The sequence below is a fragment of the Bipolaris sorokiniana genome (genome assembly GCF_000338995.1).
Source record: "Bipolaris sorokiniana ND90Pr unplaced genomic scaffold COCSAscaffold_1, whole genome shotgun sequence".
Lineage (NCBI taxonomy): Eukaryota > Fungi > Ascomycota > Dothideomycetes > Pleosporales > Pleosporaceae > Bipolaris > Bipolaris sorokiniana.
Window position 1 is genome coordinate 1,619,973 of NW_006911895.1, and position 25,377 is coordinate 1,645,349.

The window sequence follows — 25,377 nt, forward strand, 5'->3', positions numbered from 1 at the left end:
AATGTCCGTGCGTGCGTTGGTCGGAATTTTGGCTCGAACTTTTTGCGACAACCAACAACCCCACGACTTGCCCGCAAAACTACGCGAAAGACACAATGGCAGACTCAGGAGCCGCACCGGCGCAGCACAAGCAACCTAGTCGCAAAGGCAAGAAGGCTTGGCGCAAAAATGTCGATGTCACGCAAATCCAGTCTGGCCTTGAAGAAGTGCGAGAGCAGATAATCCAAGGGTATGTCTTGCGCTGGCCACAGCAGTTGCATTGTACTAACAGATTGCAGTGGTGTTATTGCGGAAAAGCCTGCCGACGAACTCTTCGCAGTCGATACCCTTGGATCTGCCGAGATCAAAAAGTCTATTGCAAAGCGCCACAAGCCTCTCAAGGTCGACGAGATCCTCGCCCAACGCTCTGCTGTTCCCGCCGTCTCGACCAGGAAACGTCTTTCGGACATTGCCGATGATGGCAAGAGAAAGAAGGCCAAGGTCTCAAGTAAGGAATACGACAGGTTAAGAGCCATTGCCTATGGCGGCGAGCAGGTCAAAAAGGATGTAGTGCAAACCAGTGACGCTGCATATGACCCATGGGCAGTACAAGAAGTCAAGGAAGATCCTAGATTTGAATACCTGGAAAAGAAAAAGCCAAAGGTGGAGCCAAAGACGCTCAAGCACGCACCTGTCTCCCAAGCAAAGACCGGCAAGCCCATCCCAGCAATCCGTAAACCGACTGGCGGAAAGTCATACAACCCTCTACTCGAAGACTGGCAGAATGAGCTCATGCGCGAGTCTGACAAGGTTGTCGAGGCCGAGAAGAAGCGTCTAGAAGAGGCCCGCGAAGAGGCTGAGCGTATGGAACGGGCGGCCGCTGAGACGGAATCAGACTCTGGCGAAGAAAGCGTTTGGGAAAGTGAGTGGGAAGGCTTCAGTGACAATGAGAACAAGGAGGTAAAGAAGAAGAGACCAGAGAGGAAAACCATATCCCAGAGGAACAAGATCAAGAAGAGGAAGGAGGCTGAAAGAAAGGCCAAGCACGAGGCCAAAATGAAGGCAAAAGAACAGCAACTTCAAGAAGTCAAGAGGCTAGCGAAGAGTGTTGAAGAAAAGGAGAAGGCAAGAGCTGCTGTACTCCAGGCTCTTGAGAAGCAGAACGCCGAAGTAGTAGAAGATGATGGCGAGGAGATCGAGCTCAGGAAAAAGCAGTTCGGCAAGGCTCCGTAAGATTCTCTCCTCACTTTTGAACCGTGCTGTTTGCTAACTTTACCCAGATTGCCAGAAGCTCCACTCGAAGTTGTGCTTCCAGACGAGTTGAGAGATTCGCTACGTCTTCTCAAGCCAGAGGGAAATCTTCTCAAGGACCGTTTCAGGACAATGCTGCTGCAGGGCAAAGTTGAAGCCAGAAGACAAATTCCGTATGCAAAGCAGAAGAAGTATACGGTATCCGAGAAGTGGAGCTACAAGGACTGGCAATTGCCAAAATAGACACACTTCCGCAGACCAAAAGGGACTGGCGTTCCTCCAGACTTTCAAATATAATTATCGCCTTCTTTTCCACCAAACCTGATCTGCATTATACCAGCTGGATATTTGTTTCTCTGTCGTTCGAATGACAATTATATATAGTGGCAGTCTAAACTTATTCGTTGAGGCTTGAATATTTCGATTTTTGTTGGTATTTTCAAGTCTTGGTGGGACCGCGCGTGCTTATTGGGGCTCATCTCTAATTTTAGGGGGCGAAGGAAGTGTTATGCTACTGATACATGCTCAAATATACACAGCATTCTCCTTGGCAACTAGAGAAGTCAGGCAAGAGATGATTGAAAGCATCAAATATTCTCTGAATGACAATTTTAGAAGCTATTATTGGAGGTTCTGACATTAAATATATAGGAAGGCTGTCAGAGGACGATGCTGAATGAGATTTCATAACTTTACGGCTATTGAAGAAATGCGCGACGCGAATGTCGATCAGGGAAAGTGACCCTGAACTGTGGGGTAACCGCACGTGCCCGCAGCGTCATCGCTAGAACATAAGGACAAGGGTTGCGGTCATTTCGATTACACTTTTGGCATTTACAAATCCGTGCGACAATAAGATTTCGGAACTGTCGGCTTATGCAAGCCACGTTCCCTATTCAATGTGATCCCTTCTTTGGCCTTTGTACCCCTCTTCCTACCACAAACAAAGCCAAGCATGTCATCCTCTTCGTCCCGTCAGCGACCTAAACAACCTTCTCCAAGTACTAGTGACAGTTCGCCTCAGGCTACGCCCTCGTCTCGGTCCTCAAAACCCTCCGATGGCCCATCTATGATGCATCAACCAAACTCGTTCGAACTACAAACAATCTCCCCACACCAGGAGCCAGTGTCGAAAGAAGACCTGGAAGGTGAAGAAGACGAGGGCCTGCTACCTAGTGGACATCGCCCCTCGCTCGATTCAGTTCAAAGTTATGAACTCTATACCCCGGATGAGGACCGTACAGTCCTGAAGAAGCTGGATCGGAGACTAGTTGTGTTCATGGCCTTCCTCTACATGTTGGCCTTCTTGGATCGGTCGAGTGAGTAGACCCTAGACCCAGAAAGATTCAGCGGCTATCTCCATAGCAGGTGCGCATATGATTGGAAGTGGCTAAACCACATCCATGCTGACGAAGAATGCCAGACATCGGTAATGCACGCATAGCTGGCCTCCCAGAAGACTTGAAGCTTGGCCCTGCTCAGTATGAGTGGCTTCTGTGGGCCTTTTATATCACCTACATTGTCTTCGAATGGATGATATTAATGTCCGTACAATTCATCCCAAGACTGGCGTATCGCTAAATGTGGATAGGTATCGTGTTGTACCGCCACACATCTACATCTCTTTGTGTGTTCTGTCCTGGGGCATCATAGCATCGCTCCAAGCAGTTACAAATTCGTTCGGTTTCCTCTTTATACTGCGAGCTCTACTTGGTCTCAGCGAAGCTGCCTTCGCTCCGGGTATACCGTTCTATCTATCTTTCTTTTATCGTAGACGTGAGCTCGCCTTTCGGACCGGACTCATCGTCAGTGCGAGCCCCCTTTCGGCATCATTTGCCGGCGCTTTGGCCTATAGCATCACTAAAATTGGGGAGCATACTCGGCTCAATCCATGGCGATTATTATTCTTGGTCGAGGGGTTCCCGTCTGTCCTGGTTGCTGTCTGGGCCTGGGATGTCATCCCAGACGGGCCGGGTTTTGTAAAGTGGCTGAGTCCAAGACAGCGCGAGGTTGCAGTGATGAGACTGAGATCGGAAAAGGAGAAGGAAGACCAAGACAAGGATGATGAGAAGTACCAAGGCCAACAAAGTGGAAGTGGTCTCAATTTCCGCGAGGTGCTTCAGACTCTGAAAGACCCAAAGGCCTATCTGACAGCGTTCATGTTCTTCTCTTGCAATGTTGCATTTGCTTCAATGCCGGTTTTCTTACCCACAGTCGTAAAAGACATGGGCTGGGAGTCGGTTACCGCACAAGGTTTGACGGCACCCCCGTATCTGTTCGCCTTTGCAACTGTGCTCATCACTGCACACTACTCAGATCGTCTACAGTCACGCTCAACCTTTATAATATTACACTCCTTGCTTGCCACAGCCGGATACGCCACTATTGCGATCTCTGGTTATCTCGAGTCTGACAACACCACAGTTCGCTATATCGCCCTATTCCCTGCCGCAGCAGGCTTCTTCAGTGCGATCACTTGTATCATAACGTGGACAGTCAACAACCAGGAAAGTGACAGCAAAAAGGGTGCCGGAATGACCCTTCTGAATCTTATTGGACAAATCGGGCCGTTGGTTGGTACAAGCATTTTTCCTGACCAAGATGGCCCGTACTATGTCAAAGGCATGAGTATATGTGCTGCATTCATGCTGCTAGTTGGAATTCTCGCTGCGGTGCTAAGATGGGTCTTAATCAAAGAGAATAGAAAGTTAATGGATAGCGGTCATGCAGAATACGCGGGTGTGCCATTGGAGGAGGGCGGAAGTATGGCGCGAAAGAGGAACAAGTTCAATTTCATGCTGTAGACAGGTATATATAATTGAGTTTAATCTATTCAAAACATATTTACTAGCCCTGCTGTGACAAGATCCAGATAAGGCATGAGGTACTATGTTGGCGTGCTGATAGGTGCATTGACGTGCGCCAAGCCTCTACGAGCTGGGACCTAGTGGGGAAAACAACACGTCGAAACCCTTTCAATCTACAAAGGGACTCTGCACCTGGAAAAGGGTTTCGTCTTGGCTTTTCTCGAATGATGGTCGGTCTGTGAAAGAAGCCTTCGTGTCTGGGTTGTGACTACCATGCATCATGCGCACACGCCACTAGTACTTTGAGTCTCTGACAAGCACGCTGTGACCTCATGACAGCATTTCCTTTCGCTATACCGCCCCGAACTTTATCCACCAACTGATTGTTGATCATGGAGAGATCCAAGTCAAGGCTAGACTCCCCAGAACGGGCAAGTTCAATAACCTCCAGAGCAACTACGTCACACGAAAGCATCAGTCAGGACAAGTTAGATGACATCGAGAAAGCTCCAACTGCAGTCGGAAGCCCGCAGACCTTGCCCCTTGAACATGATCACAATTTCAAGCCGGAAGCTGACCTGGAAAAGCTACCCGGCCATGGCAAGCCCCGAAGAGAGTCTGCATCTACAAAGTTTGGCGGTGAAGAGGAGAACCCGAACGTGAACGTAGCATTCCAAGGACCAGCGACACCATCCACAGTACACAAGACCAAGGGTGCGACCTACCAAAATGTGGGAGAAAGCGGCATCAAGAGGATGCACAAGTTTTCTCTCTACGAAACCAGTTCTCGCTTCTACCTCATCGGTGCGGATATCACAGACAGGCAATTTCGCGTGTTGAAAATCGATCGAACAGCTGCGCCGGGACACTTGAATATCTTCGAAGATGATATAGTGTATAGCCGGCGAGAGATGCACCAGCTCCTGGACACGATAGCAGACGGCAATAAAGCCACGGGAGGTATGAAGCTGAAATGCAGCACGTGGGGGTTGCTGGGATTCATCCGCTTCACCGAGGCCTACTATATGCTTTTGATATCTAAGAGATCTCAAGTAGCTATGCTAGGTGGCCACTACGTCTATCAGATCGACGGTACAGAGATGATCCCTCTGACGACGGGGTCAACGTCGAAATACCAAAAGGACAGGAATCCAGAAGAGGCGAGGTTTTTGTCGATTCTCAACAACATGGACCTTACGCGATCGTTTTATTTTTCGTATTCTTACAACGTGACAAGGAGTTTGCAGCAAAACATTATCCAACAACGCACTGCGTTGAGTCAAGGCATCTCAAACCTGGATCGCGACTACCAGGACATGTTTGTTTGGAACCACCATCTCCTCAACCCTGCACGCGATGCCCTGAAGAACATGTACGATTGGTGTCATCCAATCATACACGGTTACGTCGATCAGTCTTCCCTAGATGTGTTTGGTCGACGGGTATATCTTACTATCATTGCGAGAAGGTCCAGGTTCTTTGCTGGTGCTCGATTTCTCAAGCGCGGCACGAACGATCTAGGTTATGTCGCAAATGATGTCGAGACTGAGCAGATTGTGTCCGAACAAACGACAACGTCCTTCCATGCACCCGGGCCAAGGCTGTATGCCAATCCTAGCTATACATCCTATGTGCAACATCGAGGTAGCATACCACTGTATTGGACCCAAGACAACACCGGTGTCACGCCCAAGCCTGACATTGATCTTAGTCTTGTCGACCCCTTCTACAGCGCTGCAGCTTTGCATTTTGACAACCTCTTCGAAAGATATGGAGCGCCTATCTATGTTCTCAATTTGATCAAGGCTCGAGAACGAACGCCAAGAGAGTCCAAGTTGCTTCATGAATACAAGCACGCTGTTGACTACCTGAACCAGTCTCTACCTAAAGATAAGAAGATTCTGTATGAGGCGTTCGACATGTCCAGAGCAGCGAAAACGAGAGGACAGGATGTTATAGGCACTCTTGAGAACCTTGCTGAGAAAGTGATGCGTAAAACAGGATTCTTCCGGAATGGCGACAATGAGTTTGATGAGCCGCAGGTGCAGAATGGTGTCGCTCGAACTAACTGTATCGACTGTTTGGATCGAACAAATGCAGCGCAGTTCGTCATCGGAAAGCGAGCCCTGGGCCGTCAGCTACAGGCGCTGGGCGTCATTTCTGGAAACACTGTGGAGTACGATTCCGATTGCGTCGAGCTATTCACGCAAATGTTCCATGGCCACGGCGACACTATCGCAATTCAGTACGGCGGATCACATCTCGTCAATACAATGGCTACGTACCGAAAAATCAACCAGTGGCAAAGCAGCTCGCGCGACATGGTGGAAAGCTTCAAGCGATACTATCACAATTCGTTTCTCGATTCGCAGCGACAAGAAGCTTATAATTTGTTCCTCGGATACTACACGTATTCGCATGGTCAACCAATGCTTTGGGATCTTTCGACTGATTACTACCTTCATCACCAAAGCCCGCAAACCGTGCTGGACCGAAACCGGCGAGACTATATCAACTGGTATACACTTTCTCATCTTCAACAGCGTGCATTGCCACCCTCAATCATGCCAGCACGGCCGACTCACGAGACTGCTTTTGACTTTATCAGCTTCCGCGACGACTATTGGCTCGAATACTACCGGCCATTGGCCATATCTTCTTACCTCAAGATATTTGCTTTTCGACTGGCTAAGCCACGGCCCGGACGCGATGGGACGTACCCGTCTCGAAAGGAGAATATGTCTCCATTTGTTCCTCGAAAAAAGCAGCAAGAGCTTGATGCAGGAGGAAGAGACGAAAAGAAGCTGCCCCGGAAGGGGGTCACTATTATCGACCCATCAAGTGAGACTGAATCCAGACCCGATCGCTTCCCTACGCCTCGTGGAAGGAACTTACATCATAATATACCCTATCCAGATCAGCGGGTCCGACAATCTATTCTTCGAGACCCTCACTTCGAGACACGCATGTCTGCTTCGACATCATCAGCCTACCAATCCATGAACAACTCAACTTCCACATCCACAGGCCTCTCGTCGACTCTCAAGCCCGGCTTCAAGCCAGCCGACAAAGCCCTGGTCCACCAATGGACCCTGCGCCAATTCTACGAAAACAGCATGAATCCCTCGGTTGCCCCGAGTGAAGAAGACGAATACTCGCGCTACATTGAACACCCACTCAACCTCCCCCTAGTCGTCAGCAGCGAGATCCCCACCGCCGATGACCCCATCGCAATGGAATACTACGACTACCTTTCCGTCACCGAATCCAACGCCACGCCCCCCAAAGACTTTGACGAAGACGGCATCCAGATCACACTGTCAGAGCAAGCCCGACTAGACACCGACGCTGCATCCGTCCGCTCCTTCACCTCGCACCACGCGCGGCCCATGACCTCGCAATCCGTCAGCACCCCCTTTTCCCACGCCCCTTCATATTCCTACCCCCAATCATATAATCATTATCCCCACGTGTACAACGATGTTCCTCCCACACCTTTGCATCACCAACATCACCATCATCATTATCCACTGGTGTCCGGAAGCAAGTTCCAGACGCCCGAAGAGGATATTGAGGAGTTTGAAGAGTTTCTGCGTGTTAGGGAGAACCCGCTGGACGTCGAGGATGAGGATACGGGCAAGAAGCGGTATAAGGCGTATCGACAGTGGCTGAGGGGTAAGAGCTTTTTTAAGCAGAGTAAGGTGGATCCTGAGTGGCAGAATCAGTTGCCTGTTAGGTGAACGGGGAGGGAAGTTTGTTTAGTCGATAGTGCGTTCGCTTTTAGAAACTTTTCTTTTCGCACGTGGGGATAATAGAGATAGTATGGGAGTTTTGTAGCGTTATCTAGTTTGTTATGCACAAATCCATTGTCTATCTTTCGATAGTTTTACACCTCTCCATGTTTAGTACGATGATTCCCATGTCCGCTTTGGAAAATAATAACAATAATAACAACAATAACAATAATAACAATAATAACAATAATAACAATAATAACAATAATAACAATAATAACAATAATAATAATAATAATAATAATAATAATAGTTAATCAAAATGTGAATGAACAAATGAATAATAATACTAACGTAGTTTACAAGCGAGTGAGCCATACAAGCGAGTGAGCCACCCCACCAACTTTGCGCACCTCTGTAGGCGTATAGCTCCACCATAATATAATTATTTTGCTATATATTAATATAATTAATTAAGTAGTACCTAGAGTATCTTTCTTACACGTACGCGCATTATGGCCAGTCTCTTTACACCTACTACAGCGCGCAAGAGCCTGGCGGCTGACACCTAATCGCTCTCCTTCTTGACGCTCTTCATGAGCAATCTGCTGATCAGCCTCGCGCTGAGCGAGTAGATCCTCTCCAGCTCCCTTTGTTAGCACTCCTTGCTTCTGTATCCGCTTCTTCTTACGCTGCCTACGCTTTGTTGCGGCTTCGTTCGCCTTCTCAAGGCTGGCTATCCGATCGCGCATTAGCTCAGCCGAGAGCATCATTACCTCAGCCCCCTTCTTAAGCTGATTAATTGCTGTAATAATTGAAGCTGGCGATGAGCCTTGATGCCGCTGAACGCGATCACGTATTAATGTTGATTGAGCTTCAAGCTCGCGTGTGTTACTAGGCGTGCGAGCCTGCCAGAGAGCCTCTAGAGCAGCTGGTGGAGTAGGCGTACGGAGCTTTATATCAAGTCTTGATAGAACAGCATCTAGCTGGAGAGGAACAAGGCCTGCGCCGCGGAAGGCAGAGCAGATATTGGATGGCGTGAAGGATCGATCGAACGCTACCTTGAACGCTGGCAGAAACTCGAGCTTGGTGATGTGGTTAATGTGATGGCGGATCAGGCTCTCCACCTCGCGGCTGTACGCGCGCTTTAACGGCGAGAAGCAGCCAACGTCAAGAGGCTGGAGTAGATGAGATGAGTGAGGCGGCATATAGAGCGTATATATATTGTTCTCCTTGCAGAACTCTTGAAACTCTAGAGACTAGTGGCTCTCATGGCCGTCAAGAATAAGCAGGCGACGTGTACCAATAACGCGAGTCTTCGTGTGGGCATTAAAGTGCTTTATCCATGCGACGCCTAGCTCGTTATTCGTCCAGCCATTGTCGCTGACTGCGATCGCCCAGTCGCGTGGGATCTCTGCCTCCTCATACCAAGCAGATAGGTGGTACTTGCCAGCGAATACAAGGAACGGTGGGACTGACCAGCCAGCTGCGTTGATCGCTGCGATCAGCGTCACCCACTCACGATTACCTGGCTCAACTGCCTTTGGCCGGCCTCTCCTCTCTGACGCTGTAACGACAAGTTGAGTCGTAATCTTGCCCATCATAAAGCCAGCTTCGTCGAAGTTGTAGACGTCCTCGTCGCAGATGCCGTACTTAGCCTTTGTCTGCTCTACAAGCTCAAACCAGCTCTTAATTAGGACTGGATCTTCACACAGAGCTCTCTGCCTATCGTACACTCGACTAAAACGCGTTATAAGACTGTCTGTACGCTTGACAAAGTTACGCGGCCAGTGGACGCCGACCTGGCCAGCGCCGCGCGCAGCCAGGAGTCTATCAGCCATATCGCGCACAGCTGCGTAGGTAGGCGAGAATCCACGTAGATCAAGATCAAGTATATGGCCAATAATCACCTCCTCTTCTAGCTTGGTAAGCTTCTTTGAGTTGGGCTGGCAATCGCGTCGGGCAGGCTTGCCAGCGCGTCGGCGGTGGAGAGTAGCGCGAGAAACATTAAACGTAGCTGCAGCACGCCTTTCAGTTTGAACTTGACTTTTTTTAAGAGCTGATAGTGCAAGGTATATGTCAGCCTCACGAGGGACGTGTTGGGATAGATTTGGTGGAGTCATTGTATATTGTAACAAGAGAGGTGCGTAAAGTTGGTGGGGTGGCTCACTCGCTTGTATGGCTCACTCGCTTGTAAACTACGTTATTATTGTTAAGGTGAATACACATCTCTATTTCCGCTCAACACACACACAAACACATCTTTCATGCCATATCATCCGTCATAGCAGCCAACACACCCGCCCCGATAATACCCCCATCTTTCGCTTCCTTGAGCGTAACCTGCTTGCTCGAATTCTCCGCTGAACCCTCCTCAACCAGAATATCGATCCATTGCTGACACGTCTGCAGCCACTTTGGATACTGTGAGATGGTACCGCCCGCATAGGCAATGACCAGCTCTTCAATCTCGCGCTTGCTCTTGGTACTATTGTGTGTACCGTTGCTGGGTGCTTTTGCGCCGTCGAGAGATACTTCGCTGACACAATTCAGAAGCCCAACGCATGCGGCGGCGACGAGAGCGGAGGAGCGTTGTTGGACTGCTTCGGCGATGTCACGGATCATTTCTACCCTGTCAACGGTCCAGAAGGGGTCGTCGGATGGACTTGCATCGGGGTATCTGCTTTCTAGTTCTTGCTGTACGATGCGGCCGCCCTTTCGCGCAATGATTTCTGAGAGGAATCTGGTGGGGAGGGTGTTTTTGGTTTGGAGGGACGGTGGGATTTGCACGCTTGTGTCTTTGGAGACTACGTCGATGAATATCAGGCGTACGATTTCGCCGAGGTAGCGCCCTGATGTCATGTACTCGAATGGCTGAAAACCTGGTGCGTCGCTGTTTGCATCGAGTGTCATGTCCCAGGAAGTTTTGATGTTGAGATCGATCAGAGGCTTGTCAGTGCCGCGGATTGTCCATTCAGTGTTGATGACTACAGTCTCGACAGCATCAGGGTTGGCCAAGGCACTCTTCTTTGCAGGGTGTAGACGATCCAGCTTCATTGGTACTGTTGCGTTAGTTCCAGTGCCGACAATCAGACCCATTGCTACGCGACTGTTTGGTGAAGCCTTGACTGCGTAGGCGAGTGACGCAAACGTGGCTACTGTGTCGTTTGTGATGGCTGCAACACGTATCCTTGGTAATGGCGGCTTGTTTTGCTGGGAACCATCGCAGTGTCGGGCGTATCCTGCAAGAAGCATCTTGCCCAAGTTCAAGTCAGATGTGATAGCGAATCCCTTGCCCATTGGCAGCAGAGTTGCCTCTGATAGACGAGTCTGGCTAACAAGAATGTTAGCACAGCACCACGGTAGTATACGGTCGACTCGACTTACGCCATTGGAAAGCTAAAGGTGATACCAAGCAGAATCTCATCGCCTAGGGGCGTGCTGACTTGACTGCCACTGCTCTCCTGTTTGTCAAGAGCGCCCTTTACTACCTCGGCGATGCAGTCACCTATCCAGGCAAAGAGGTCTTCGGCTTGGTCCATTTTCAGGTGATCTCCAATTGGCCAGTTTTTGTCATGACTTCGGTTGATCTGAGCAAAGACATTGTCCCCGATGGTGCTGCTCCGGCTACGCTCACTCCCCGCAGAAGCCTCTGGCTCTCCAATCAGCTCCACGAATCCAACTCTTAGATTAGTTCCGCCAACATCAATGCTCAGGAATTTGCCCTTTTCCTTTCCAGTAGGCAGAGCAGTGACGGGAGTAGCGAGGAAATGCTCTGTTGAGGTCCTGGCGAGGTGGCTGTAGGTTGCCGAGAAGCGGCGGGCCAAGTCGAGTAAAGTAGTAGTATTGATGAGGGAGGTAAAAGCGTCAATGGGAGCGGCGGCATCAGTTGACGCCATTTTGGCTCAATGCTAATAGGCGCAGGGAACAGGAGGTTGGTAGTACAAGACTGTGCGCATGGACCAAGCAGATAGCAGGGCGATTTGGGGGGGGGCCTTGGCCTTTTGGGGGTTTTTTGCGGGTGAAGCAGACGGGTATGTATGCAAGTCTAAATGTGGGGTATCAGAAGGGAAACCAGATAAAAGAGTCGTTCATTGTGAGGAAGCGTAAGAAGCAGAAAAGAGCGGCGGCCAGGGGGGATTGTGTACCCAGGAATAGGCGTGGTGATGTTTGCGATGCAGGATGCGTGTAACCCCTCCGGCCGTCGGGGGGCCATCCAGTCCAGTCCAGTCATGCCAGGCCCGTCCACAGCTCACAGAAACTAACGCCACACATGATACTTACGGGTAATTGTTGTGCCGTCGTGTCTCCCGCGGCATGGCATGTGATGGTGGCATACATTTGCATGCATACATATAGTGGAACGGGCGTTTGGACAATCCACGGCTGGCACGGGGGGGAGTACATATCATTGATCCATTTCCAGGAACTGTTGATTGTCCATGTGTGACTTTACTATAGTCAATGTGCTTGACATAACGTTGCCAGGACACACGCCGACTAGCTGACCACGCTACGGGAGGCCCCAAGCGCCAATCACTCCATGATTCCTTATTTGACTGCATCCATCCATACATCGGTGTACATGTGTATGTACATCTGCCCGTCGATTACGCTCATCACATAAGCTGCGCCCTCTCCACCCCGGCCTCGCTAGTCCGGTTCAGCACGCTATCTAGATTGTCTGGACCCCATCTCCAACTACCAAACCCAACATCGACGCGTGCGCCCTGTATATACAATGGAAGAGAAAACGCCCCTCATCCCCAATGCCCCTGAGGCTGGTGAGCCTGTGGCTTCGCGCAGCTCCAGCAGCAAGAGCCGCCTGCAGATGGCCATCACCATGCTCGTCCTCAGCTTGTTCTGGCTGGCATCGACATGGACCTGCCCCGATGACCACCACAGCCTGGACGCCGACTCAAAAGTGCCCCTGGACGTGCACATCATGTCCAAGTGCCCCGACGCGCGAGACTGCCTGAACAAACTGGTGCTGCCCGCCATGGCAAACGTGTCTGACAAAGTCGACTTCCGTCTAAGCATGATTGGCACGTAAGTTTGCCCACCACCGCAATCCACCAACAAACCCACGCACACGACAGTTGCTAACAAACCCCGGACAGCCTGACCGAAGACGACGGTGTGCTGTGCATGCACGGCCAAACCGAGTGCCTGGGCGACATCGTGATGCTCTGTGCCGCATCCGAGTACCCCGACCCCAAGCTCTACCTAGGCTTCACAAACTGCCTCATCACCGACTACCCCGAGATACCCGCCCGCTCGCTCATCGAAGACTGCGCCTTGGAACACGGTCTCGACTTCGAGGTGCTGAACGAATGCATGAGCAGGGAAAACGGTGCGTACGGTATGGGTCTGCTGAGGGACAGCGCACAGCATAGCCGTGATGTGGGCGTGACTACGAGCTGCACCGTCAGGCTAGACGACAAGGTGAGGTGCGTGGCTGATGGGGGTAAGTTTAAAGACTGCCCAGATGGTGATAAGCCCGAGGACCTGATTCGGGATATCGAGAGGCTGTATAAAGAGGCGCAGGGCTACACGGAGTCTTGAGTTAAGATGGAGATTTTGTGACTGTCGCCTTCTATTTCGGCTGTGTCTTTTTTCCAAGGCGTTTGTTTGGAGCCGAAAACTTACCTGATACCCCCCACCCCCCCCCCTCTTCCCCTATCACATACTCTCACATACGCACATCCAACGACATGGACACATACACATGCAGAAACCACTTCTTGACTCTTGATGTTTGGAATCCCTCAACGCGCCTGCCATGCGAGGATACACGTGAGACAGATGCAACAATATAAAAAAACGCCTTGCTAAATGTACAAAAATAAGAAAAAGGTCATGCCCCAATTGATACTTGCACACATACGCTTTCTTTCATTGAAACTCTCCAAACTCGCCATCATCAAACCCCAGATCCTCCGCCGTCTGTTTCGGCGGCAAACTCGCTGCATCAAACGTCTGTCTACTCCTCCTCCTCTCCTCCTTGACACTCTTCGCGCTCGGCGGCGGCGGCAAAAATGCGCCTCCAGGCCCGCTCCCTGGAGGCGGTTTTATACTAAACAGCGCATCCTGATCGCTCTTCTTGCCCTCGTCGCTCTTGTCGCTCTCATGGCTCCTCGACCGCCGGCCCTTGAGTCCCCCCAGGTTAATCGATATTGTCTCGCCAGCCTTGAGGCTGAAATCGCGTTTTGCCTCATCGGCGACGGGAGCGCTGGTTTTAGATGACGACCGCGAGGAGAGTGCTGATGCGGATTTGGATTCGAAACCTAGCACGCGCCGGGCATCTTGCAGGGCGATGGAGAAATCAAAGGCTTCGCTGCGTTCTTCGAAGCCCATGCCGAGGATGGCTTTGCGGCCCTCGCCGACGACGGTGATGGCGAAGAAGCGACTGCTGTCCAGTGCTTGTTCGACGGTGCGCTCGCTGGTGTAAGGGGCTGCAGCAAAAAGATCCCCGTTCTTGGGGTCTTCGAGCAGGATTGTCGTCGTTACTTTTTCATTGTCGTCGCCGTTGCCGCCATCGGTGCCGCTTGGGTCGTCCGAGGACGCGCTGGGTATCGAGGTCTCGACGATGCGTAATCGCGCGGTGAAGATCTGTAGCTGGTTGTTGTTGGCCGTCCACGTAGAGGCTTGGTACCCTTTTGTCGACGTCGCCGGTGGGATCTGGTATATGTGCACTTTGGGCGCGAGGTAGAGGATGCGCTGGATTGCGGTGGACGGCAGCGGTGCGCCTGTCAGAGGGTCGACGTTCATGGCTGCGAGAAGGGGGGGAGGGGAGTGATATGCGGGGGAGGGGGAGGGGGGGTAATGGTCTGTCTCTCTTTTTTGGAGACTTTGCTTTCTTAGTATGACGTTGAACGCTCTTGTCTTTCTTTTGGCTCTCTCTTGTAGTCTTTCTTGTGAGGTCTTTTGTGATGGTAGAAAACAAAATGGTTGTGCCGACTATATCGATGATGCCCAACACGCCTTGTAATTCTTTCTTTCCCAGCGCGAAACCAAACCCCCTGGTCTAAAAAAGGGACCCTGTAAACCCGATTGTCGCGCGCGCGGCGGCGGCGGCGGCGGGGACAAATGTACGATGTTAGTGGGGTAAAATTAACCAGGTAAGTAAGCTTTTTTTGCTCGGAATCGCCAGCCCAACTAATAATAACCCGCAAACAGCAACAGAGCACGATTGCAGGCTGTCCAATGAATTTGGGTAGTTCGGGCGTCGGCGTTGTAGAGGGGGTTGGCTGCAATCTTACAGACGCTTCTTAGGAACGGGCGTGATCAGAGAAGGATTGGTGCACATGATTGCTCTTTGGGGGATCCCTTTTCTTCAGCGGTGATGCGTTGGCAATGCAGGGTCTCCGCGCCCTTTGGATGGGGGGAAAACCCCACCCATTCATTCTTCGTCAAGAGCCGAACGCTACACAGGTATGGTGACTGCTTAGCGCTGCGTGCCATTGTCGAATCGCTGCTTGCTTTGCCCCAGGTACCTTTGTCCAAGCTTCGTCTTTTTTGGATGCTCTGATATATGTGTATACTGTACTAGAGTAGGTGGAGTACAGTGTCAACGCCTCCGCAATAGAGCCAAGACGTGCCCGACCACTGTACTGGTACTTCGTCTCAAGCACCTGCAGATGCCCCACTACCAAGACGATTGTTAGCCTCGATGCACAACTGTCGCTCTTCTCTATTTCCGCAGGCATGGTGGTGAAGCAAATTTACCGTGGTTGTGGTCAAGAGCCGCTTCATATAAAACTACTGGGTATATGCCTGTTCAGACCCAGCGTCAAGAGTCACACCGTATTCGTTACAAATTGCCAAGTTCATTTTTATTTCCTCTACGTAGTGCTCCAATAGCAATGCACTAGTATTTACTAGAAATTATTCACATGAATAGCAAAGAAGCCTCCAACAGGCAGGTCTAGATATACGTATAGCAGAAAGGTCCTCCCATCGTACTCATGGCATCGGCAACCGTAATGTCCTCGGAATAGGCATAGCCCAGCGTCATCTTGTCGGTGAGCTTAGTTGCAGGCGCGGTGGGGTCAGAAATAACGGTAGTTCCATAGATGGCATTGGTACGCTCGGCCGGGTTTATGTTTTGCCACGTCCACCACACACGATCAATCTGTCCGTGGTGCAAGAAGAACCAGGGGTCACCTTTCTCTACGTTAGCAGGTACGAACACTAAGACGTACAACATCAAGACGTACCGGGAGAAGTGAAGAAATCAGATCCAGGATCACCACCCAAGTGGAAGTGCCCCGCGGTGTGCACGCCCATGAAGTTATTATCAAAAGCGGGATCACCACCTTGCATGTCAGACCAGAAAGTCTTCATGTCTGGGCTATTGAGCAGCTTCACTACCATCTCGTCATTAGTCCACTGCCTGGACGTCCACGATGAAATGTCTCGCTTGAGACAACGGGGGTTATATCCAAGCCCCATGTTGGGATCCGTGAAGTTGGAGATCGGATTGGGAGGTACACAGAGCGAGTCCGTGAAGACAGGTCCAAGGTTGACGGTCCAGTCTTTGAAAGGACCAGAGGCTACGCAGCCTCCACCACTGCCTTTGGGTATCTTGATCTTCGGCTCTGTATTCGTTGGAATCCCATAAAAGGTTTGATTGGTGCATCCAAGCACACCATTGCCGCTCAAGGACGTGGCAGATCCGTCGAAAGCAGGGCTTTTGATGGGGTCGTCAGCCCATCGTGGCCAGTTGTAGTACGGCTGGTAGCCCTTGTAGCCACATTCCTTTCGCAGTGTCTGCTCATATGCCCATGTGAAGTAGCGGTGCCACGGAAGAAAGTTTCCAGTGTTGTGGATCGAGAACGTCTGCTTGATATGCGCAGCTACGAAGTCGTCGTATCGGTTCCGGCAGCCTGGACATTCGGCCTTGGGCATCTTCGGGGGTAGCTTGGACATGCATTGGACCGCCTGAATATAATTGGTCTTCTCCGGCTTGGTAAAAGTAGCCCTGGTTATGTCAGTGTATGTCTTCTGTCACTTTGCTGGGATAAATACCATTCCTTGCGAACAACAATGTTCAGGGGATTGCATTTCTTGAATTGATCGTTTTTCTGTGTGGCCTGGAAGATCTGCTGGTTGATGGCAGCAATTCCAGCGTACACATCTGCCTGAAGGACCTTTCCTCCCAAAATGTTCGGAGAAACATTCTGCCTTTTGTCAAATGATGCAGCTGGAGAAGTTTCCTCAAGCGCAGGAATGGCGCTAGCTAACGCTGCGGGTGCAAGCCAAAGGAGTGCAGTTGTACGCATGATCGTGTTTCGAACCGGGTAAAGCTGGGTATTCAAGTATTCGGGGGGCCTTGGAGGATTAAGACGAGTAAACGACTGAAACCGCCAACTGCTCTGAATATGACTTCGGGCACGATGCCAGTCCGAGTTGGCTATTACTGGATTATATTAAGATGTGAGAGAAGCGAAAGCGAGAGACGACAAAAGCGCTGCCTAGCAATGCAGGGCTGCACGAGCCTTCAAATACTTTCAGCGTGCATACCAACACCTTTCTTCATCTAGTCCAATCAAGCAATCTGACTACCAACAGCACTAATATTCAGTTGTTTTTGGACCCCGAATCTCGGTCCGTTGATACCGAACAGGCCTCGAGTCAGTGAGAGCATATTGTAGACCAAAGTCTTATTCGCCCACAATCCTCAAATGGTCCAAATGGGATGGAAAACTTTTTGGTGCTCCTTCTACCTTGTCACTATCACCAAAATGGATTCTGTATTCCGAGTTTGCCTCGCAGGATCCAAAGGGGCGTCTCTAAACTCCGCAACACGTGGGTTCGCCTGAGCCTCGGTCCCATTTGAAGGATAGGAAAAAAGACACTGAGGCTGTGAATGCAGGTAAGATGTGTTGACAGATTCTGGAAGCCTCGGTTACGGGTCTATCGAACGACAAGGTAATGGATAGGTCAGAAAAACATGGGACGTCTACGCCGCTGCACTGAACAAGCCCCGAGCCGTGTGGCAGCTGTGGTTCCACAACGCTCATGCAAGACTGTATTCTCTCTTCATCTCTTTAACCGGTGTCATTGTGCGGAGCTTAGGAGCGGGTCTAACGGGAAGAAATTGGGATGTGGTACCTGAGGACTGTGCCTAGGTACTGCAATTCGTAGTATACAATCTGATCGGCACGGATCTCATACACTAATACCTACCACGGAGTTCGGCGCGTCAATCACCTCTGATCATACTTGGCCATAATACTTACATACAATTAGAAATACTTGGCAAGAGCCCCATCAGCGGCAAAGAGTTGGGACAATGAACGGGAGGGGGGAATAGGGTGTGGCGGCCCGCATAAGCATGCTACTTTCCTATGACCAATTGCCACACCGCGGATAATTTCAAGCGCCGTTGTTGTCCGCGGAACCGGCCCCCGCTCGACTGGGTCATTAGCGTCCTATCATTCCACGACCACATCCCATCCGTTCATCTCACAACCGACAGCCTGCATCGCCCGGAGATTGCTCAACCCACTAGTCTGCGGGTAGACTTGCTCAGACACGTGTTGCAGCCGTGTTCACGCCACTACCCACCATGTTAGCAAAATCCAAGTCGTACGAGGTGGGTATGACGAAGTCCGGTTCGCCGACAACGCGTACCTTATAGCCATCTGCTACAGGATTGGTAGTTGATATATGGAGACACTTCCCTCACTAACATACTAGTATCGAGACTTGCCCTCAACTGGGCAGTTCCTCCGGAACCGTTCGCAGAATCTACCACATTCTTATGATGAATCCTACACTCCCAACATACAGTTTCCGAGGCAGCGCAGCAAAGTCCGGTGGAATCGGAAACAACTGCAAAATCCCATGATTTTCTGAATATGAGAATTGCCATTTTTCTGTCAGAAAGGATTCAGGTGCAGAGTGATAGAGCCTGCGTTGATTCTTCCTCCGGATGAAGACATGTTCTACCACTTCTGACCGTCAATATTAGTCCTGATTATCCAAAAGCAGCACGTGCCAAGTTCGCAATGACAGAAATATCCATGATACACTCAACGGATGTCTAGAATATATTGTAATGTAGACTCGAGTTATGACAGTGTTTCAGCCAGCAGTCTGTACATATACTCACACCACCGCGTCTTTGCGTTCTTCCAAAGCATGAAGACAAGAAATAAAGGGAGCCCATCTTGACCCTCAGATTGTAGCAACATAGCGCCAGGCCAGTGGATTCGGGATCAAGCTTTGCAATCCTGTTGGCATCATCAACATGATTGGGCAGACAGTCCGCCACTCCGGCCGTTCCCCTGTTATGCAACACAGCCGAGTCGTAGCTTCGACATTAAACAATGTAGCGTGCATATACGGAGGAGCATGTTTTGGCCCGGACCAATACTGATCCAGATGTGGCCATCTACTGTAGTGCACAGTCTTTACACTCTGCGCGTGTCTGCGTGCCACTTTCGGACACACGGTCATGGGGCGTTTTTGAGCAGAGCCATGAAAACCTACATGTCTGTCTTCTGTTGAATCCGGTCTTTTCTTTCGTTTTGCTTCCTTTTGAGGGTACATTTTCAACATGGCATACCATCATCTCATTTCGAGACAGGGTTGGGAACCTCCCCCAACGCCAGTGCGATCACCAGAGTACATGGCAGAGAATCAAGCTTCCCATTTGATGGCCGTAGAGGGTCCTCTATTCGCATTATCAACCGCTGCGGTGCTTCTACGGTTCTATGTGCGAATCTTCATGTTGAAAACATTTGGCTGGGATGGTATGTAACACCACTGACGTATGAGAATCGCCGAACGTCACTGACCGACCAAACCAGACATTATGATGTTGGTTGCAGTAGTATGCCTACCACATTCGTAAAGACAGAAAATGTCTTTGTTCGCTGAACATATCGCTGACACCTATGTCTTTAGTGCATAAGCACAACGACACTGGGTCTATTCTTGACAGTCATCAACCTTGGACTGGGAAAACACGCCGAAGCATTCCCAGTGGAGAATATTTTCCCCTTTTTCAAGTACATGTACTTTTACTCGATTCTCATTATTGCCGGATACAGCTTCATCAAGCTATCGATCGGTCTCTTCTTGCTCCGACTGGCAGACCGGACAAGATGGCGACCATTCCTAATCGGCATGTTGAGTAAGTAACATTGGCTGGAAAATTCTGCATTTTTTGCAATCATGACTGATAGAGGGCTTAGTTTTCATTGTTATTTTTACCATTGGCTCGACCTTCGCCATCATATTCCAGTGTATACCCGTACGAGCAGGGTGGGACTACACCATGCGTCCGCCAATGGGGTTGGTACCAATACAGGCCTTGACATAGCTCAACACGATGGCTAACAGAAACACAGCAAAGCAGAATGCTATGATGCAACAATCTTCAAAAACGTCGGTGTCTTCAACTCTTGCATCAACATCGCCACAGATCTGATATTCGCCCTGATCCCCATCCCCATGGTCTGGAAGCTACAAGTTACTATCCAAACGCGCATTGGTCTCGCAACAATCCTAGGTCTCGGTCTCTTCGCCTCTGCTATAGCAATCTACAAGACGCCGATGCAAGCCAATTTCTTCAAAGTAAAGGATTGGTCCGGTGACGGATCCTGGTACTACATCTGGCAACAGTACGTCCTTGCATCATGCACTAGAACTCCTGAAGGACTCGAAACTGACTTTTATTGCAACAAAAAAGAGTAGAAATGCATGTCGGTATCATCGCTGCCTGTCTTCCAACTATGAAACCACTCTTCGCAAGCTTCTTCGGACAAGTCCGATCCATAGCTACAAGAGGCCGAACAACCGGCTCCAATGGCCTCAACAGCACACCGTTTCGCTCAAGGGGGTATATGAAACAGAGTGAGAAGCAAAATGGCGATAGCTTCGTCATGAAGAACATGAGCGAGGGCAGTCAATCGATAGGACGCGACCCTTATAGCGAAGACACAGTGCTTGCCAAGGACACGTACACTGTCGTAGCTGGACGAGGTAAAGGCGGTCTTGAGAGACTTGGAAGTCCGGCTGGGGAGAGCGACAATAGCATTGATAGTTACGAGGCACGATGTGGTCCGCGGAGGTCTGTGCAAAGGGGTTTGACGATTGTAAAGACCACTGAGGTAGCTATAAGTCGATGAGACAGAGAAGAAGGATTTCGTATGTATTGGTCTGATTTTTGTTTTTCCTATGCAACGAGATATACCCATCCAAGGAAGTTTAGTTTCGTTACGCCACTCTGTATGATGATAATGTAGACAAACCGGTGTATTCTTATGCCAAAAACTAAATTTTCATGTGTAAACTGAAATTGTGGGTTTCTATAGTCTATCGTGTAAATCATGTCTATCGTCCTGTTTGATCGTGTAAAGACGTTTGCGTTTGTCGCAGTCACCTGCGAGACCGTATCGCTTCCTCCTCCTCCCCACACATGTGGGCCGCTCACAACAACGCTACAGCTACTACCGCGGGCATCACATCTGGAGCGATCCGCCTGGAAAAAGGGGAAGCATGAGAATGTCTGGAAACCAGCTGCGCCGCAACATGGAAACCGGATAATGAGAGCTTTTCCGTCTCTCCAGTTAAATCCTTCCCCACAAGTCCGCCATCTACTTCTTGAGGCCAGCCTCGCCCTTTTTGTACGCTTCATAGCCTTCCTTGGCCGCAGCCTGGACTGTCGTCTTGCCCTCGACAATGCTCTTGCACTTGGCCAGGATATCGGACCAATCCTTGAAGACCGTAAAGGGGACATCTTCGCGAGCACAGTAGCTAATCAGATCATGTCCCTTCTTCGCGAAAAGCAGATCTGTCTCGCGCGCAGCCGACAAATCTGACACACCGTCGCCAGCGTAGAACATAGTCGGGCGCACGTTCTCGGGGAGCGACGAGTACTTGCGCAGCTCAATTGACTTGTCGTGGCCGAAACCCGAGTCCGGGTGCTTGAACAGAATCTGCCATCCGCCCTCTTCGTTGATGCTCTTGCCCTCGCGAGGACCCACGTAGTTACCCAGAACCTGCATCTTGCTTGCGCTGGGCCCGACAAGCTTCTCAAGCAGCGCGCGAATAATAGGTTCCATGCCCGAACTCAGGACTACAACGGGAATGTTGTTCTCGAGCGACCACTCGAAGAAGGCCTTGAAGCCTGGGTCTAGCTTGATATTGTCGACAAGGTACTTGATGCATTGATCGTAGGGCCGTGTGACGCTGTCCATCATGTCGCGGAAGGAGTCGCGGAAGGAGATTTCGTTGTTGAGGCAGGCAATGTTGCCTGCGCGCCTCTTTTCCTGGCCATAGCCGATGTTGTCGGTCATGAAGTCATTTGAGTCTTGAAGTGTGATTGTGCCGTCGAAGTCGGTGAAGAAAATGAACTGGCTCATAATGTCAGTATGTACTGTTCTAGTTGAACATGTCGAGCAGGGTGTCGCATTATGTACCTTGGGGTCGCTCTTCATAGCGGGCAACTCTGCCAAATCGATAGATCCCATCTTGAACGTATGAAGCGGGCGAATGTCGTAGGAAAAAGCCGAGGGGCTACAAAAGACAGAAAATCATGTACATCAAGTCACTCGGCCAATACCTGAAATACTCGAAGGACACTAGGTACAGCCTGAATGGGCAAGCCGGTGCTCAACACGTCGAGGGCAACCCCACGTCTCTTGGCACGTCAGAGCGCTTCGGAGGTCCGCATGGCTGGTGCTTTTTCGTCATTCGTCGTCCCCGTCACTGCGCTCTTGATGTAAGGCAAGAGACAGCAATGAGGCCATTGCTTCAGCATGCTTCACGCGAGCTGGTCACTAACAAGGTAGCCTCTTCACTCCACCTTTTCAGTCGCCGTGCAGGCACCGCGTCGTCGCCATGTCTGCCATGCCACCATCGCCTGTCATTGTCTGGCAGTGCACCAAGATGGGATCCAAGGCTGCAACTAACCATCAATGCAGCTGAGACATGGCAGCGACGTGCCCTCTCAAGCTCGACTCGATGGAGAGAAGAAGGAAGAAAGCCGCCAAAACCGTCAGATGCCATCGCAATGCTACCGCCCGCAGCACCAACACAACCACAGGCTCCATCACAACCGCAAGCCCCAGCACAACCACCGCCCAATGTTTCCGCACCCCCGCCATCGCCAGAAGATCAGGAAAGATTGCAGAGAAGACTCAATGCATTACTAGAGGATCAGATAGCCATCCAGAGAGCCGCCGAGAGCTCGGTAGCAGCACTCAAGGAATCGCCAGCTACTGAAGCCCCCAAACCTCCCTCACCAGAGCCCGAACCGGAACCAGCCAAGAAAACCGAGTCCCAAGATCCCATTGCACGCGTACCCGACGAGCACTTGCCTTCGCACCGTGAGAGGCAGAGATGGAGCATTTTGAAGCGCTTCTCTGATGCCATGGACGAACTGCTACCCAAGCTTGCTGTAGTAACACAAAAGGTCAACACATATACCGGTACCGACTACTCAGGAGTAGAAGCCCTCCGAAGGGAAATCAAAGAACAAGGTACGCCATTTCTTCGTTCCTTTTGAAGACATTAGCTCTAATCTCAGGACAGAAAAGCTCGTAAAAGCCCGCCGTTCAGCCATTGACGCTGCCAAACAAGCCCTCGATACTGCCCTCGCTCACCAGGCCACCTCACAGAAAGAAGTCGTCGCTCTCCTCGAACGGAAACACTCGTGGTCAAATAGCGATCTCGAACGCTACATGGCTCTTATCCGATCTGAACACCTCAATGACCAGGCCGTCCGGGAAGCAAAGGATGCCGTTGCAAACGCCGAGAATGCCTTGGAGGATGCACGGGCGCAGCTGGAAAAGAGAGAGCGTGCACAGTACCATGAGGAACAAATCTGGAGTGATACTATCCGCAGGAACAGCACCTGGGTTACCTTTGGACTGATGGGCGTCAACATCTTCTTGCTGCTGCTCAGTCTAGCAATCCTAGAGCCCTGGAGAAGAAAGAGAATGGTCAAGGAGATCAAGAACGCGTTGGAGGCGCAGCAGAAAATTGCTTCCGAAGCTGCATCTGCGGCCGCTGCAGCGGCTGCAACACCTGCTCTTAGCAGTCAGGGACTTGCAGCCATGGAGAGGGAGGCCGAGAGGGTTGTTGAGCACGCCCATGCCCCTACGACAGCTACTGTACCTGTTGCACCTGCTGTAGTGGAAGAGGTTGTTGAAGAGCCTATTGAAGAGTTGCCAGCAGCTGCAGAGCCAGAAGTTGTCCCCGATGTTGTCGCAGAAACCCTTGTTGAGCCGGTGCCGGGAGTCACTGAATTCAGCCCAGAAGAAGAGACCTTGACGCCCGAGGAGAAAGTCACCGTGGCCAGGGAGGCTGCTCCGTCCTATCATCCCTATAGTAAACTGGAGACTTGGCAGGAAAAGGCACACTACATTGCCAATGATTTGCTCAGCGAGCGTGTCATTTCCATGCGGAGAATCGACTACACGACTGCTGTTTTACAAGGTGCTGCGGCGGGAGCCGTCATTACTGCTACTCTGATTGCTATGCTTAGACCCAATTAAGACATTGATCTGGTCCCATGCTTTCTCATGTAGAAGAGCACAAGTTTTCTTTTTTCCACCATATGTATCATAGAGGTTGTGTACAATAGATTTGCTGACATGTATACTCGCCGACTGTTTTGTATCGATGTAACGGTCTGTGACGATTTGGTGTATTGTCGATTGCATACCGCGGTTGACAGGGAAGACTCCAGCGTATGTTAGCTGAACGAGCGCGCGGATGTCGACTTGGGAGAAATGCCACAGCTCTCGACTGTGAGGGCGTGACTTGTCCTCGTCCAGGAGAAACAAGCTCATGCATATACATAATATGCAGCAACCTGTCTTGCAGAATCGAGGCGCTTTTACATATCGCACACCAAGCGAGGTTACCTAAGAGTTGGCTTTCCAAATAAGTTAGAACCCGCATCTACTCACTCATATCGTCGCTATCACTCTCATTATCAACTTCGGCGAGCACCTGCACCTCTCCCCTCCGCTCTTTCTCCACTGCCTTCTCCACACTCTGCAGCATGGGTAATTGTCCCTCGCTGTCCCACTCCCTCGCTCTCTTGATAACAAGTTGCGACTGCCGTATAACCTCTTCCTCTGCCTTTTTAATTGTCCCGCTAACTCGCACCACTCGTATCACAACGGGGGTATCGAGCGGCCGCGGGAGGCGCGTAGTGTATGTGAGGGCGGCCCAGACCATTTCGTAGTGGTCGCGTGGGCACCGGACTATGGCTGTGCTAGTTGAGGGGGAGTAGTAGTTTACTGTGTGGTCGAGTATTAGTTACTGTAGAGTATGCGACAGCATATGTAAATGTGCGTGTGTAAGTGTAAGGAAGGCATAGGGGAAATTGCAGTTTACCTTTTAGCCCAGAAGATACCATACCAGACCCATAATCGCCAAATAATTCTTCGACTCCATCCCGTATCATGCGCACAATGAAACCTGGCTTGAGCGCGTCGGGCGTGGGCGAGTGGATTTGAATTACGTCGGGGAGTTTGGATTTTGTCTTTGTGTGGGGCTCTGGGTACAGGAAGTTGACTACTAGATAGCGATTCTTGACGCGCACCATGGTGGCTTCAATGCGCCGAGGTGTGTGCGTA

General features: G+C 50.6%; 11 protein-coding genes across 11 annotated transcripts; 6 read left to right on the plus strand and 5 right to left on the minus strand.

The window, feature by feature from the left end:
* The first annotated feature begins 65 nt into the window (after window positions 1-65).
* COCSADRAFT_32243 (uncharacterized protein) lies at window positions 66-1,619 on the plus strand. Its single transcript, XM_007696051.1, has 3 exons — window positions 66-229; window positions 279-1,208; window positions 1,260-1,619. Exons 1-3 carry the CDS (start codon window positions 96-98, stop codon window positions 1,471-1,473), a joined length of 1,278 nt encoding a protein of 425 aa, XP_007694241.1. The 5' UTR covers window positions 66-95; the 3' UTR covers window positions 1,474-1,619.
* Window positions 1,620-2,054: 435 nt separating this feature from the next.
* On the plus strand, window positions 2,055-4,040 carry COCSADRAFT_32244 (uncharacterized protein). The gene is made up of 3 exons (XM_007696052.1): window positions 2,055-2,549; window positions 2,654-2,774; window positions 2,822-4,040. The coding sequence occupies exons 1-3, from the start codon at window positions 2,186-2,188 to the stop codon at window positions 4,032-4,034; spliced, it is 1,698 nt and encodes a 565-aa protein (XP_007694242.1). The 5' UTR covers window positions 2,055-2,185; the 3' UTR covers window positions 4,035-4,040.
* A 183-nt stretch (window positions 4,041-4,223) lies between these two features.
* Window positions 4,224-7,993, plus strand: COCSADRAFT_32245 (uncharacterized protein). Its single transcript, XM_007696053.1, has one exon. The coding sequence runs from the start codon at window positions 4,430-4,432 to the stop codon at window positions 7,775-7,777; it is 3,348 nt and encodes a 1,115-aa protein (XP_007694243.1). The 5' UTR covers window positions 4,224-4,429; the 3' UTR covers window positions 7,778-7,993.
* A 1,889-nt stretch (window positions 7,994-9,882) lies between these two features.
* COCSADRAFT_32247 (uncharacterized protein) lies at window positions 9,883-11,946 on the minus strand. The gene is made up of 2 exons (XM_007696054.1): window positions 11,159-11,946; window positions 9,883-11,105 (listed from the first exon to the last, which is right to left on the minus strand). Exons 1-2 carry the CDS (start codon window positions 11,668-11,670, stop codon window positions 10,037-10,039), a joined length of 1,581 nt encoding a protein of 526 aa, XP_007694244.1. The 5' UTR covers window positions 11,671-11,946; the 3' UTR covers window positions 9,883-10,036.
* Window positions 11,947-12,512: 566 nt separating this feature from the next.
* COCSADRAFT_21746 (uncharacterized protein) lies at window positions 12,513-13,336 on the plus strand (the record flags this gene model as incomplete). Its single annotated transcript, XM_007695883.1, has 2 exons — window positions 12,513-12,820; window positions 12,892-13,336. The coding sequence occupies 2 exons, from the start codon at window positions 12,513-12,515 to the stop codon at window positions 13,334-13,336; spliced, it is 753 nt and encodes a 250-aa protein (XP_007694073.1).
* Window positions 13,337-13,501: 165 nt separating this feature from the next.
* COCSADRAFT_211169 (uncharacterized protein) lies at window positions 13,502-14,792 on the minus strand. Its single transcript, XM_007696648.1, has one exon. It carries the CDS (start codon window positions 14,540-14,542, stop codon window positions 13,667-13,669), a length of 876 nt encoding a protein of 291 aa, XP_007694838.1. The 5' UTR covers window positions 14,543-14,792; the 3' UTR covers window positions 13,502-13,666.
* Window positions 14,793-15,593: 801 nt separating this feature from the next.
* On the minus strand, window positions 15,594-17,055 carry COCSADRAFT_195337 (uncharacterized protein; the record flags this gene model as incomplete). The annotated part of the gene is made up of 3 exons (XM_007696649.1): window positions 15,594-15,937; window positions 15,991-16,754; window positions 16,802-17,055. 3 exons carry the CDS (start codon window positions 17,053-17,055, stop codon window positions 15,699-15,701), a joined length of 1,257 nt encoding a protein of 418 aa, XP_007694839.1. The 3' UTR covers window positions 15,594-15,698.
* A 2,274-nt stretch (window positions 17,056-19,329) lies between these two features.
* Window positions 19,330-20,913, plus strand: COCSADRAFT_341556 (uncharacterized protein; the record flags this gene model as incomplete). Its single annotated transcript, XM_007696650.1, has 6 exons — window positions 19,330-19,533; window positions 19,591-19,613; window positions 19,688-19,916; window positions 19,978-20,077; window positions 20,134-20,406; window positions 20,475-20,913. Exons 1-6 carry the CDS (start codon window positions 19,338-19,340, stop codon window positions 20,911-20,913), a joined length of 1,260 nt encoding a protein of 419 aa, XP_007694840.1. The 5' UTR covers window positions 19,330-19,337.
* A 107-nt stretch (window positions 20,914-21,020) lies between these two features.
* On the minus strand, window positions 21,021-22,372 carry COCSADRAFT_177280 (uncharacterized protein). The gene is made up of 2 exons (XM_007696651.1): window positions 22,207-22,372; window positions 21,021-22,140 (listed from the first exon to the last, which is right to left on the minus strand). The coding sequence occupies exons 1-2, from the start codon at window positions 22,255-22,257 to the stop codon at window positions 21,382-21,384; spliced, it is 810 nt and encodes a 269-aa protein (XP_007694841.1). The 5' UTR covers window positions 22,258-22,372; the 3' UTR covers window positions 21,021-21,381.
* Window positions 22,373-22,799: 427 nt separating this feature from the next.
* COCSADRAFT_78586 (uncharacterized protein) lies at window positions 22,800-24,285 on the plus strand (the record flags this gene model as incomplete). The annotated part of the gene is made up of 2 exons (XM_007696652.1): window positions 22,800-23,268; window positions 23,321-24,285. The coding sequence occupies 2 exons, from the start codon at window positions 22,800-22,802 to the stop codon at window positions 24,283-24,285; spliced, it is 1,434 nt and encodes a 477-aa protein (XP_007694842.1).
* Window positions 24,286-24,694: 409 nt separating this feature from the next.
* Window positions 24,695-25,346, minus strand: COCSADRAFT_77069 (uncharacterized protein; the record flags this gene model as incomplete). Its single annotated transcript, XM_007696653.1, has 2 exons — window positions 24,695-25,038; window positions 25,136-25,346. 2 exons carry the CDS (start codon window positions 25,344-25,346, stop codon window positions 24,695-24,697), a joined length of 555 nt encoding a protein of 184 aa, XP_007694843.1.
* Between the last annotated feature and the right edge of the window lie 31 nt (window positions 25,347-25,377).

Bases quoted from the DNA above. Each gene is read 5' to 3' on its own strand.
- COCSADRAFT_32243 (XM_007696051.1), top strand. From the start codon at position 96: ATGGCAGACTCAGGAGCCGCACCGGCGCAGCACAAGCAACCTAGTCGC. The intron at 230-278 runs GTATGTCTTGCG...AACAGATTGCAG, and splicing joins CGAGAGCAGATAATCCAAGG to TGGTGTTATTGCGGAAAAGC. The intron at 1,209-1,259 runs GTAAGATTCTCT...AACTTTACCCAG, and splicing joins AAGCAGTTCGGCAAGGCTCC to ATTGCCAGAAGCTCCACTCG.
- COCSADRAFT_32244 (XM_007696052.1), top strand. From the start codon at position 2,186: ATGTCATCCTCTTCGTCCCGTCAGCGACCTAAACAACCTTCTCCAAGT. The intron at 2,550-2,653 runs GTGAGTAGACCC...GAAGAATGCCAG, and splicing joins GGCCTTCTTGGATCGGTCGA to ACATCGGTAATGCACGCATA. The intron at 2,775-2,821 runs GTCCGTACAATT...AAATGTGGATAG, and splicing joins TTCGAATGGATGATATTAAT to GTATCGTGTTGTACCGCCAC.
- COCSADRAFT_32245 (XM_007696053.1), top strand. From the start codon at position 4,430: ATGGAGAGATCCAAGTCAAGGCTAGACTCCCCAGAACGGGCAAGTTCA.
- COCSADRAFT_32247 (XM_007696054.1), bottom strand. From the start codon at position 11,670: ATGGCGTCAACTGATGCCGCCGCTCCCATTGACGCTTTTACCTCCCTC. The intron at 11,106-11,158 runs GTAAGTCGAGTC...CATTCTTGTTAG, and splicing joins ACCTTTAGCTTTCCAATGGC to CCAGACTCGTCTATCAGAGG.
- COCSADRAFT_211169 (XM_007696648.1), bottom strand. From the start codon at position 14,542: ATGAACGTCGACCCTCTGACAGGCGCACCGCTGCCGTCCACCGCAATC.
- COCSADRAFT_177280 (XM_007696651.1), bottom strand. From the start codon at position 22,257: ATGGGATCTATCGATTTGGCAGAGTTGCCCGCTATGAAGAGCGACCCC. The intron at 22,141-22,206 runs GTACATAATGCG...ATTATGAGCCAG, and splicing joins CTATGAAGAGCGACCCCAAG to TTCATTTTCTTCACCGACTT.